General features: G+C 35.6%; 1 protein-coding gene across 5 annotated transcripts in view; it reads right to left on the reverse strand.

Annotated features, from left to right (window-relative positions):
- TUB (TUB bipartite transcription factor) overlaps nt 1-13,766 on the reverse strand; it is a 406,789-nt gene that overhangs the window by 25,527 nt on the left and 367,496 nt on the right. For all 5 annotated transcript variants that reach the window (XM_053720612.1, XM_053720613.1, XM_053720611.1 and 2 more), the window contains one exon: nt 1,601-1,792. In XM_053720612.1, coding sequence (XP_053576587.1) covers nt 1,601-1,792 — 192 coding nt within the window. The remainder of the gene's footprint in view (nt 1-1,600; nt 1,793-13,766) is intronic.

A 13,766-nucleotide genomic window follows, 5' to 3' on the forward strand; every position in this document is an offset into this window, starting at 1 on the left:
GACAGGGGGGATGGCGGTTTAGGGGTTAATATGTTTTATAAGTGATTGTGATGTGGGGGATGGCGGTTTAAGGATTAATTCATTTTATTAGTGATTGGGATTGCAGATTAGGGCTTTTGAATGGCATTTTGACGTGTCGGTTTATTTTTGATATGCCGGTTTAGATTTTTATGGGGAAATTCAATATTTATTTAATTTTTAGTTACGGGTGCAAGCTGATATACTGGCGTAAGTTACTGGTGATGCCAGAAATGTGTAGTTGCACACATTTCTGAACCTCACCAGTTTATACAATTTACGGCAGTATATCATCTGGCAGGGCGGGTTATGTGATTTACCCGATGTGCAAGGTGAATTTACGGGCAATGTGGGTTTCAGCAGTTGCGCTAAAACATATGCCACAAATGTGATCTCACCCCAGGATTGCAAGCGAGTAGTAGATATTCTCAGTTCGGCTTTATACACGCGTCAAGTTAGCGCGCAAGCTAATCAGCAAGCGTTACTCAGGTGCTAAACCTAAAATGGACTGGCTCCTAAACTTACATTCCTGCTTTTTCAAATAAAGATACAAAGAGAATGAAGAAAATTTGATAATAGGAGTAAATTAGAAAGTTGCTTAAAATTGCTGCTCTATCTGAATCACGAAAGTAAAAAAATTGGGTTTTATTCATGCATAGGGTATAACCAACTTTAGATACGTTTTTGTGTTTTTTTCAAATATCACATAATACTGTCATATTTATCAACACAATAGGCAACTTTGTTCTGCTGTGCCATAAACAGTTATCTTTTCCTGTGTTTATTGAATTATTAACTGTAATGGAATTTTTGCAAGGTTTTTTTTTTTTTTTTTTTTTTTTTTTAAATCCAGGAAGGGTTCAATATGCCTATGAAATGACAGACATTTGTTCAGTAGTAATGAAAAAATCAGACTGCTTAATACCATATAACTAGAATCAAATAGAATCCAGGTTTTCTTCAATTTCTTATATTAAAACTACATCTGTCAATGTTATATTAAAGGGACATTAAAAATGAAATATATTTTATAGGCATAGTATTGAGGTTATTCCCTGCCCACCTCTAGTCATAGAAGTAGCCATATTGAAATCTAGCTTTCAGTGCAATCTAGTGCTGAAGTGTTTGCACTACTCTTGCAGGAACACGTCTGCAGAGAAACCTAGGTCCCAAATTGGCGGCACCCATAATTAGAGGGAGGTGTGTGAATTGTATGTAGTGTGCCTTTAAGACTATAGTTTAATTGATCTATAATTCAATCCTTGTCTAGCCAACTCTTCATGTTACAAAAAAAAAACTAATTTATATAGCCATCATTCCCAACTAATATTGTATGTACAAAACAACTGTCTTTATAATGGTAGTAGCAGCAACCAGACATGGTTCTCTTGCATAGTGTTTCTAAAAGTATATAGCTGTCCCTCACTGGTGAAGCCCACAGAAGCTGAAACATAAGGCTGAGGAATCATGTTTTTTGTCTAGAGGGGGCTGTTTGATAATACAGGGCTATCATGACTTTGTTTTTTTCCTCTGGTTGAGCTCTTCTCTCTGATGTTTTGTAAAATATTTTTATTTTTTTTACCTTTTTACCATCCTCCTTTTCCAAATGTAGATAATAGGTTGGATACATTCCCCGGTCCATTCCCTTCTTGTCTCTTGTGATTCTACACTTAATGGTTACTCCTTGAGGAGCTGGCCTCTTTGAGAATTCCTCCAGGTCTTCCACATCAATGGAAGGCTCATTGGCTGGAGGACTGGGAGCAGACGCAGTTTCCTGAAAATAAAGACATGTAATAAACATGTAGATAATCTCACAATATAATGCATCATAAGTATCAATCACTATACTAAAACCATGCTTATTTTATGTATTATTTATAACATCTGTTAATGCCCTTTCCAAATCTTAAGCACAAGTATTTATGAAGCCTTCTTCACTGACATAGTAAATACAGTAGATTTGCATAAACAACAAATGCATAGTAAAAAGACAATGCAATAATACTTCCTCTGAATTTCGACAAGAGACAATTTTTTTCCACGCCTGAATTATCGTATAAATTGTTTATACATTTTCACTTGTTTTGGAATTAAATTTAAAGGTAAATGAATCAGAGAAGGAGGAGAGAATGGTTGAATCATACTAGCTTCTAGAGTATTGTCTGTAAAGGGATCCAGATCTGTAAACCAATGTATAGTGATACTACCGAGGAAGACTAAGTTATAGATATAAAGATCGGGAAAATAGTTTATATATAGAAATTCTGGGCCTTTTATTCTGTCAGATAAACTGACAAATTGCACTATTAAGATTTTTTATATCATTACTTTTTAAAAGAATAGGAAGCTTTTGTAAGATATACAGAATTTTGGGGAGAAGTTTAATTTTTAGCAAGGCAATGCGCCCCGAGATAGAAAGGGGGAGATTCTGCCAATTCCTAATATACGTTTTAATTTGTGAAAGACTGGAGGAATATTCAGGGAATACCAATTTGCAGGGTCAGCGGATATATTGACCCCTAAATATCTAAAAGAAGCTGTAACTATCTTAAAAGGGATCTCCAACATGGATTCTTTTAATTTTTCAGTCATAGTATTTCTGATTTCAGGGTATTAATTGTGTATCCTGAGAATTGGCTGAATAGATCAATTAGCTTCATGAGCTTTGGAATATTTGAGGGAGTATTAGATATATATACTAGTAAATCATCAGCATATAGTGCCAGTTTCAACTCTTTTTTTCCTGATTTATATGCCTTCAATATATTGCCTAATTTTAATGGCCAAGGGTTCGATTGCAAGGTCGAAAAGTAACTGAGACAGGGGGTAACCTTGCCGAGTGCCTCTTTCCAACATAATAGTACTGGACTCCATTCCGTTAACAATTAGACTGGTAGATGATTGGGTGTATAATTTTTTTAATCAACTTTGGGAAATAATTACTAAACCCAAAGCAATATAAAGTGTCTATCAGATTGTCATGATGAACGCAATGAAACGTTTTTTCTGCATCGATGGCTAGTATCGCAGCATCAGGTTGATCTTCAATCTTGTTTTTATCAGATTTTTTTAAATAATCGATAAGTAATAATAGTTGTCTGATTTTTGCGGCAGAACTACGTTTAAAGAGGAAACCCGCCTGATCCTTGTGAATAACCTCAGTCAACCCTTCTTGGAGTCTTTTAGCAAGAATAAAAGTAAATAATTTGTAGTCCGTATTTAGCAAGGCAATAGGCCTGTAGGAATCTTTTTTAAGAGGGTCCTTTCCTTGATTAAGGATAAGAATTGTGATGCCGCAAAATTTAAGGGAATCCGTGATTCTTCTATATAGTAAGAATTAAATAAATTTGTTAAATGAGGAAAATAGATGGAGCAAGAATCTTATACACTTCATTAGGAAATGCATCTGGACCAGGAGCTTTATCTGTTTTTAATGTTTGTATGGCTTGTGAAACTTCCAATACTGAAATAGGAGAATACAACTTGGAGTTAAACTCTGAGCTAAAGACTGGAATAATGCTGTTCTCCCAGAATTTTTCCGATGCTGCTTTCACTGAGGGATTAGAGGAGCAGATTTTTTTATAGTAATTATAGAAAGTTTCAGAAATTTCTCTAGTTGTAAAAAATTGATTCCCATTATTCTCTATTTTATAGTTTTTCACTAACTTTGATAGCAATTTACCTGATTTATTAAAAAACTTATACAGTTTTGTGTGTTTTAGAAGAAAAGTATCCTGTTCTTTTTTTATCCCTAAATATCTTCTCCAGTTTTCCTGAGAGGGAGTATTTAAGTATCTATTGTACGCATTTACTACTGCAGCTAAGACTTCTCTTTCTCTGAGTCTGTATCCCCTTTTAGACCTCGCTGTGTAAGCGATGATTTCCCCTCTTAATACTGCTTTTGCAGCTTCCCATATTATTGAAGGGTTGGCAACCGAACCGACGTTAAATTGAAGATATTCATCTATTTTTATTTTTAACCAGTTTCTGAATTTGGGATTTTTGTTCAAGTATTTGGGTAGATAAAACGTGCCGCTCGCTTGTGTATATTCCCGAGCGCAATATCCAACAGAACTGGGGCGTGATCTGAAATGCAAATTTCTGATATGTTGGGTTTTGCCCCTATCTTGTACAGGCTATCGCTGGTCAAGATAAGATCCTTGAAAGAGATTTAGAAGGACTGGAGTAGCATGTGAAATTTCGAGCATCTGGAAAATGTAGCCTCCAGATATCTCTCACTGCAAGATTTTGGAAGATAGTATTGAACAATTTTGATTCTAGATGATCTTTTTTTGTTTTCTTTTGAAGAGTACCTCGTCTTAACCTGTCCAAGGGGTAGCGAGGGGACATATTAAAGTCCCCTGTCACTATCAGGTGCCCTTTTGACACCTGAAGGATCTTAGCTTGGAAAGAGTCCCAAAATTTTGAATCCATGATATTAGGTGCATAAAGGTTACAAAAGTGTAAATTATATTTGCTATCTTAAATTTAAGAATTAGGCTGTCGGATCAATTATTGTAAGCAAAGTTTAATAAGTTAGCTTCTTCCCCAGGAGAATTGCAACTCCTTTTTTTCTATTTGTGGAGGGAGTGGCAATGACCTCTCCTACCCAGGAAGATTTTAATTTCATTGATTCTACTAAATCTGTGTGTTTCCTGTATAAAAGCGATATTCATATTTAATTTCTGTAGATGAGATATAATAGTTTTATGTTTAATAGGAGGTACAATCCCCCTGACATTCAATGAAGTCAGCCTGAGATAATTATCCATAACCATTTATTCAACTACGAGGGAAAAAAAAGAAGGGTGAGGCCCCTACAAGTCCACCAAGGGGAGAAAATTATCAGAACATATGCAACCAGAATATTAAAAGTAACTTTGTTTAAACCTGTAACCATATAATGACCTAATTGTATAAAATTCTCAAAGCTGATCTCTGCCAATTTATTTAACCCCGTATTCAGCAAGCTTTTTCTCTGCCTCTTGTGCTGACTCATAGAATAAAGTTTGGCCATCGAGTATTACCTTTAGTCTGGCAGGGTATATGACCGTAGCCTGCCAGCCCGCCTTTATCATTTTGCCATAGACCGGGGAGAGCTCCCTTCACCTCGAGGAAGTTTCAAAGGAGAAGTCTTAAATGAGAAAGATCTTCGCTTCATTGTATAATATTGGTTGATTTTTGCGAAAATGTTGCAGAAACAATACCTTGTCCTGATAATTTAAAAATTTAGCGATAATCGAATTAGATTTGATAAGGTTCCTTGAAGTTTCCGGGGGTCTCCCAGGTCTATGGACTCTCTCAATTGCAAATGATGATAAAGATGGAGGGATATTTAATAATTGTGGAAGAATTTTAAATAAGCAGTAGATTTTTACTAGTAAATTTGAAAATGTTTACAATTGGCAGCACCTTGTATCATGTGACAGCCATCAGCAAATAAAAAACTCATACACTGTGAACTTTTGCACATGCTCAGAAGGAGCTGATGCCTAAGAAAATGTGCAAATAAAAAGCCTATGCACAATTTAATAATATTGGAAATTGAAATGTTTTTTTTTATTGTGTGCTCTATCTAAATCATGAAAGACAAAGTTTGTCTTTAGTGTGCCTTTTAGTAGGTTGCACCTGGATTAGGCGCTTTCCTAAAGAATAGAGAACTGAGCTGTGGTCATATCCAGATAAGTTCATCTTTCTACTTTGTTTTAAAATCAGATGATCCTGAAATAACCAGGACTTAGACCCCCCTTGCTTAGAGGAATATAGCTGCAAGTCACTGATGGGAAGGTTAAAACTTAAATATTGGGTGTGGATCTCTGGTTCAGAGAACAATTGCCTGGTATTCTGAACTTGGACTATTGTTGTGCATGACTTAAGGAAAGCTTTCCTTTGTAAAAGGAACAAGTGACCTAAAAGAGTCTATATATTAAGTAGGCCACTTCACTCTAAACAAGCTACTTAACTCCTTCAATGCCTCTCTCAAGTCAGTGTAATAAAGCAGTTACACTTCATTTAGGGGGTCACCTGGAGAAGGAAGATGGTGACTAAGTGTTTTATGAGCATATTGGCCAAGATAAGGGCTGGAAATAAAGTACCAGCAGATTCACAGTTAAGAGGTTATTAATACCCAGTGATATTATGTTTATCAAATCAGCCAATAGGAATACAAAAAAGGCTCCCTTGCATTGAAGATTCAGTGTACGGCGGTGACCGTATGAAGAGGACGCTCCACGCCGGATGTCTTCAAGGATAAACCCACTCCGCGCAGCCGGGATGAAGATAGAAGACACCGCCTGGATGGAGGAAGACCTCATCGCCTGGATGAAGACTTCTCACCGCCTGGATGTCCGGACTTCAGAAATTGTAAGTGTATCGTCGGGGGTTAGTGATAGGTTTTCTTAATTTTTTAGGTGGTTTTTTTTTTAGATTAGGGTTTGGGCTCTTTTTAAAAGAGCTGAATGCCCTTTTAAGGGCAATGTAAAAGAACTGAATGCCCTTTTAAGGGCAATGCCCATACAAATGCCCTTTTCCAGGCAATGGGTAGCTTAGGTTTTTGTTAGAGTTAAGTTTTTTATTTTGGGGGGTTGGTTGGGTGGTGGGTTCTACTGTTGGGGGGTCTTTGTATATTTTTACAGGTAAAAGAGCTGATTTAGGGCAATGCTCTACAAAAGGGCAATTGGTTGTTTATTGTAGGCTAGGGTTTTTTTTATTTTGGGGGGCTTTTTTATTTTTATAGGGCTATTAGATTAGGTATAATTGTTTTGATTTTGAATAATTTTTTTTGTTATTTGTAATTTAGTGTTTGCTATTTTTTGTCATTTAGTATTTTTTATTTTTTGTAATTTTAGACTCAAATTTTTTAGTAGTGTTAGTTCTTTTTTAATGTGTAATATAGTTTATTTAATTGTTAGTTATTTTAATTGTAGTATAATAGTTATGTTAGGTTCATTTCTAGTTTAAACTAAGTTTTTTTTTAAATTCACAGGTAAGTTTTTATTTATTTTAAGATAGGGATATTGTGATTTTAATTTAAAGTTAGGGGATTGTTAGGTTTAGGGGTTAATAGTTTAATTTTGTTTTTTGCAATGTGGGGGCTGGCGGTTTAAGGGTTAATAGGTTTATTTAGTGGCGGTGATGTGAGAGGCCAGAGGTTTAGGGGTTAATAACTTTATTTAGTGGCTGCGAAGTAAGGGAGCGACGGAATAGGGGTTAATAGCTTTTATTAGCGGTGGCGATGTCAGGAGCAGCAGATTAGGGGTGTTTAGACATGGGGTTAATATCAGGGTGTTAGGTTTAAACGTAACTTTTTTTTCCCCATATACATCAATGGGGTTGCATTACGGTGATCGCCATTCCGCGCTTCAGGTGCTAGTTTTTTTCTAACACTCTCTCCCCATTGATGTCTATGAGGAAAGCGTGCACAAGCACGTCAAAGCAGCCCTTACATTTTATGCGGTATGGAGCTTATCGCCACCAAGGAGGCTTTTCAGAAACTTGTAAGGGCAGCGCTATGGAGGGTGAAATAATGCAACTTTTGTTGCATTAATTTCGCACCCTCTATAGTGCAAAACTCATAATCTAAACGATTGTTTTGCACTTGTTATCACATAATGCTAATTAGGGAACGATATATAATAGGAATAGCCTTGAGAAGTCAGCAGGGTGCATTTTAAGTTCTAAAAACTCGAAAATTTTCTGAGCTAGATTACATGACAAGGGGGCAAAATAAATAATGTAAATTGCAAAGTAAAGTAGTTTATCAAACAGATTGATAGAGCTGAGTAGTATCTACACTGATTACACTTATATGAGTGATGGCTGTGAGTAGTTAATTAAACAGATTGATAGAGCTGAGTAGTATCTACACTGATTACACTTATATGAGTGATAACTGACATGACTGTGAGTAGTTTATTACTATTATTATTCTTTATTTATAAAGCACCAATAGATTCCACAGCACTGCCCATGGGTACAAAGATAAAAGTACAACAGAGAGATAATAATACAATAAAATACAACATTTTACAGACAAACACAGGGGGTATTGAGGGCCCTGTTCCCGTGAGAACTTACTATCTAGATTGCTAGGAGGATGGGAAACAGGAGGTGGAGACTGCAAAGGTGAGAATGATATTAGTGAGGAGATAGATGAGGGAAACTTTTAAGTAAGTGAAATTCATTTGTTACTGAGTCGGGTGATAAGCTTCCCTGAACAAAAAAGGTATTTAAAGACTGTTTAAAGGAGGAGAGGTTAGGGGAAAGTCTGACAGCTCGAGGAAGTGCGTTCCAGAGGGTTGGTGCCACACAAGATAATGCCTGTAGTCTAGCATGAGTGGAGGTGATGGTAGAGGACGCAAAGAGCAGGCCATTGTTGGATCTTAGGGGGCGGGCTGAAGTATATTTGTTGATGAGTGAGGACAGGTAGGGTGGGGCAGCATTGGTGAGGGCTTTGTAGGTCACGGTGAGAATATTTAATTTAACTCTGCTGTGAATGGGGAACCAGTGAAGGGACTCACAGAGAGGCTCAGCAGAAATAGAGCATTGAGAGAGGTGGATTAGCCTGGCAGATGCATTTAGGATGGATTGAAGGGGAGAGAGGTGGGAGAGAGGGAGGCCAGTTAGTAGGTTATTACAGTAGTCAAGTCAGGAAATTATCAGGGAGTGGATTAGCTGTTTAGTAGTTTCAGCGCTCAGAAACGGACAAATTTTGGAGATATTGCGTAGGTGGTTGCGGCAGGATGAAGAGAGAATTGGATGTGGGGAATGAAGGACAGATTTGCTTCAAGTGTGACTCCAAGGCAGCAGACTTGGAATGATGGGGAGATAGTGGTGCCGCCAACAGTGATAGAAACATAAAAACTGGAGTAGAGTTAGAGGGGGAGATTAGAAGTAGTTCAGTCTGGGACATGTTTATTTTTAGGTGGTGAGAGGCCATCCAGCAGGAAATGCCAGATAAGCAGTCACTAATGTGAGAATTGATAGAAGGAGACAGTGCAGGGTTGGATAAGTAGATTTGGGAATCATCAGCATAGAGGTGATAGTTGAAGCCATAGCTGTTGATAAGTTTACCCAGTGAAGAAGTGTAAATAGAGAAGAATAGAGATCCAGGAGAGGGCAGTGTCACAGAGCCCAAGAGAGCTGAGAGTCCGTAGGAAAAGGGGATGCTCAACAGTGTCAAAGGCAGCAGAGAGGTCAAGTAAAATGAGTATAGAGTAGTAGCCTTTGTTTTCAGCAGAAAGGAGATCGTTTGTAACCTTGATGAGGGCAGTCTCAGTTGAGTGGAAGCCAAAATTGCAGAGGGTCGAGCAATGAGTTAGAGGACAGGAAGTGGGTTATGCAATAGAAAAATAGGTTTTCAAGGATTTTTGAAGCTAGAGGGAGCAGTGATATGGGACTGTAGTTTGCAGGAGAGTTATGGTCAAGGGAGGGTTTTTTGAGGATTGGGTCAAGTTGGCAGGTAGTGAGGTGTGAGGAAGACAATAGGGAACCCACTTCACTCTCAGTGGTTGGGAGGAGGGTGCATAAAGTGGCAGAGGGGGTGACTGGGAGCAAGGTTGGGAGCACTGATCAAACAGATTAGTAGAGCTGAGTAGTATCTACACTGATTAAACTTAAATGAGTAATAACTGGGAGTAGTGTATCAAACAGATTGATAGAGCTGAGTAGTATCTACACGGATTACACTTAAATGAGTGATGACTGTGAGTAGTTTATCAAACAGATTGATAGAGCTGAGAAGTACCTACACTGATTACATTGATATGTATACATTGTATATATGTATATTGTATCAGTGTTAATTTCGTCGACTAAAACTAGACTAAAATGACTATAAAACTAAAGAAATTCTGATGACTAAAATACGACTAAAACTAAAATGGCATTTTAGTCAAAAGACTATGACTAAAACTAAATCAAAATGACATTTTAGTCAAAAGACTATGACTAAAACTAAATCAAAATTTGCTGACAAATATAATCAATCCATATCCAATTACTGCTCTTTTGTAAAATTTACGAAACTTCATTTTATTAAATTTTAAGATAAAGACACGTTATATACCACAACAGTTTAATCTGTATTGCATGTTTAAACCTTAATACCATAAATAAAAACAGGTTAATAAACCTTTACTCCAGGAGTATATGATGAGTTTGGAAGTTCTAGAGCAGTGCTAATATGGTTGTCGAAAATTTTTTGAATCAGTGAACATTAAATTGATTCTTCCTATAGAAATAAGCATAAACCACGAGTATGGGTTTAAGTTATGCTGTGCCTGTGCTAGCTGCAGAAACTTTTTGTTGTGTTGAGTTACTTGATACTTATTTTAATTATTAACAGAGAACTGTTAAAGTTTTTATATTGGGTAATTTGTTCAATACAGTTTACAGTTTTGTTTTTTTATATTTTAAAGTTGCACTTCTGTTTGTTTATGAAACTTGGTTTTATTTAATTGTAAGTTTAATAAAGATGTTACTTATCACAACAGCTAAATCTGTGTCTGTATTGCATGTTTAAACCTTAATACCATAAATAATAATAGGTGTTATGTTTACTCCTGGAGTATATAATCAGTTTGCAAATTATAGAGAAATGCTTAAATAATGCATTACACTTTAACTAAACCCCTTAGATTTTAGTTGACTAAAATCTACTGGAGATTCAGTCGACTAAAACTAGACTAAAACTAAAAAATTCAGATTACTAAAATACGACTAAAACTAAAATGGCATTTTAGTCAAAAGACTAAAACTAAGACTAAATTGAAATTTGCCGTCAAAATTAACACTGTATTGTATATATGTGTATATATAGATATATGTATATATATATATGCATATATGTGTATATATCTGTATGTTCCATTCTCACATATATATATATATATATATATGGTTAAGATATTTTATTCGTTTTTAATAATGTAAGGGTATTTACCCTGTGAATGAATATTTTGTATAGATAGGCTTCTGTTCAATATGTGAATTAGCTTAGTACAAGTAATGGTCACATCATTGGTATAATTATTATCTATATGAATATGAATGTGATAATAATTGTTATATATAGCAATATGTTTCACGCCTCTATTGGCAGGTTTTTGATGTGTTAAGAGATATGGTCACTAGGCACATTATCATTATCGTAGGTACGTTATGCACTTATTGGCAACACGTAATTTAGTTATCACCTAGATGAACACACACATATGTTTATAAGAAATTTAAAGGCTTTGTAGTTTACAATAGTATATAGATGTTGTTAGAGAAATGGTCACATTAGACACTGAATTAGAATCGTAGGCACTTTTTGTACATATCGAGAACACTAATTATAGTCATGATGTAGATGAACACACCCTCTTGTTCTCGTTATATTTAGGGCACTAAAGTTTACAATTGTATATAGGAACCCATTCAGAATATTATTAGCACTATGCTCACCTTAGTTATTTACAGTAATTTAGAAGCATATATGCTGCATATTTACAATAGTTATTGAATTTTTAATCACTTGTTCAACTCATTGATATATTTAAATATGGACATATATTAATATTTGGAATATGATTTATCACACAGCTCTAGTAATAATATTGGTGTAATTACTTACATATATGTCACGTATACACATAGTTAAAGGGACAGTTTACTCAAAAATTTTCTCCCCTTTAATTTGTTCCCAATGATCCACTTTACCTGCTGGAGTGTATTAAATTGTTTACAAGTAGCTCCTTTACCCTTATATTGGCATTTGAAATTGTTAATTTAGCATGTGGTATCCCCACCTATTCTGAAAGTTTGAGGCCGCAGGTCCAAGCTATAGATAAGCTTTGTAAACACAGCCAGCAGAAGAAATTACACTCCCAGTGTGATAAAGCAGAGATAAGGTAATAAAATGTTGATTTTCCATTGTTCTCTCAAAGTATTGGTGATTGTTTTAAGGACAGATATAAGATAAAGAAGCAGGTATATGTGCACAATGTGATACTGTAATGAGATCTGATTATACCTACAAGCTCAACCTATTTTATTAGGCTGTGGCTTCAAAACACAAAATCAGAGCTTTAATATACAGAAATAAACCTTAAAAAGCTAATTTTCATACATTTTTTACTCTGCAGTTGGTAAAAAAAGCAATTGTAAACACATTAAGGGAAAAACTATTTTACAGTATACTGTCCCTTTAAATATGGTGCTTATGTTCACAGTTTTAATTTTATAGCAGAGTTTGCATATGTAACACTTATTATTATACCGAATTATAAACAGTTTGGTGTATACATATTGGTACCTTTCCATTTTAAGGAACACATTGTCACAGTGAGATTACATCTTGTATAACAGGTGTTAATATAATATGGTATCAGATTTAGAAGTGAGACAGTTGGCTACCTGATATAAGGGTGTACACACCCCTCCACAAATCTTTCTAGTTTTAGTAACCCCGTTAGCTATTCAGGTCCGTGACATAATATACGCACTGATGGGGGTGTATTCATAACATTAGGTCACATAAGAGAGTGATTGGTCCAATAACACACACCTACAATAGAGGCGTGTTTTAGATTTGACTGGTAGTGGTGGCAATAAAAAAGCCGGTTTTAAACATTTTCAGTATGCCTGATGAAACGGCCAGGAGAGCCGAGAAACGCGTTGTAATATTGACACTGTCACATCCTTGCTTGTGTTAATGACTTTTTGATATTCTAAGGCTTTCATGCTATACAATACTATTAAAGTGTTTTTGGTTTTACATAAAATACTTTTGCCTTGAATTTCTATGCCTACAAACAAGCAAGCCACTACCAGGAGTTTGCGGAGTGCTGCATACCGGAGAGAGCCAGCTGGTTTGCTCTGATTACCAGCTCGTTTCCATAAGCACATTGGTGTGCTCGTATACTTTGTGAGTACCCTGTGCATATAATATCAGCAGTTCACTTGTATCCCGTTCATACAGATACACACATCTGTGCGCCTCTTTCTCATCCTTTTCTATAGAAGTCCTATTTCCAGCTGGGGACAGTATTTGGAGAGTGCAGCCGAAAACATCGAAGCCCTACTACATCTTTTTTTGGGGACATTCCAAAACATCGTATATCCTATTGGAACTTTCCAGGAATATTATGGACTATTCAGTGGATTTTGGCCACATTTAATAAGGTTCCCCTTTCCATATATATATATATATATATATATATATATACTTTTTAATTTTTTTATTTAATTTTTTTATTTGTTTTTTTAAAAATTGTTTACTCATATTGCGAATATTATATTGCATTGTACCAGTATTAGTATTACTATCTATACAACTCTATGGTAACATTACATCTAGCGCCCTCTGGGGACTTAGGTCTCTTATAGTTTGTCAAACAGATTTATAGAGCTGAGTAGTATCTATACTGATTACACTTATATTAGTGATGACTGTGAGTAGTTTATCATCAGAATGTCTCCCAGCGCACAACCTGCTTCCTTATGGCTCCTGGATAATAGGGTATCTAGCTTACCCTAATCAAAGATACAAATACAACAATAGTCCAAAAGCGCCTAAAAGAAGGCAAAGGAAGACTCTAACAAATTAAATGAAATTAAATAAAAATCTGTTAAAAATAGGTTGGAAGTGAGTTAAAAATTATCAAACATTTATTAACAAATCATAATTATTAACATGGATCCATGTGTACTATACAAACATACATATACAAATTAGAGAGATCGATCTTTATCTGAATATAAAA

Source organism: Bombina bombina, chromosome 7, assembly GCF_027579735.1.
Source record: "Bombina bombina isolate aBomBom1 chromosome 7, aBomBom1.pri, whole genome shotgun sequence".
In the NCBI taxonomy this organism is placed as follows: Eukaryota; Metazoa; Chordata; class Amphibia; order Anura; family Bombinatoridae; genus Bombina; species Bombina bombina.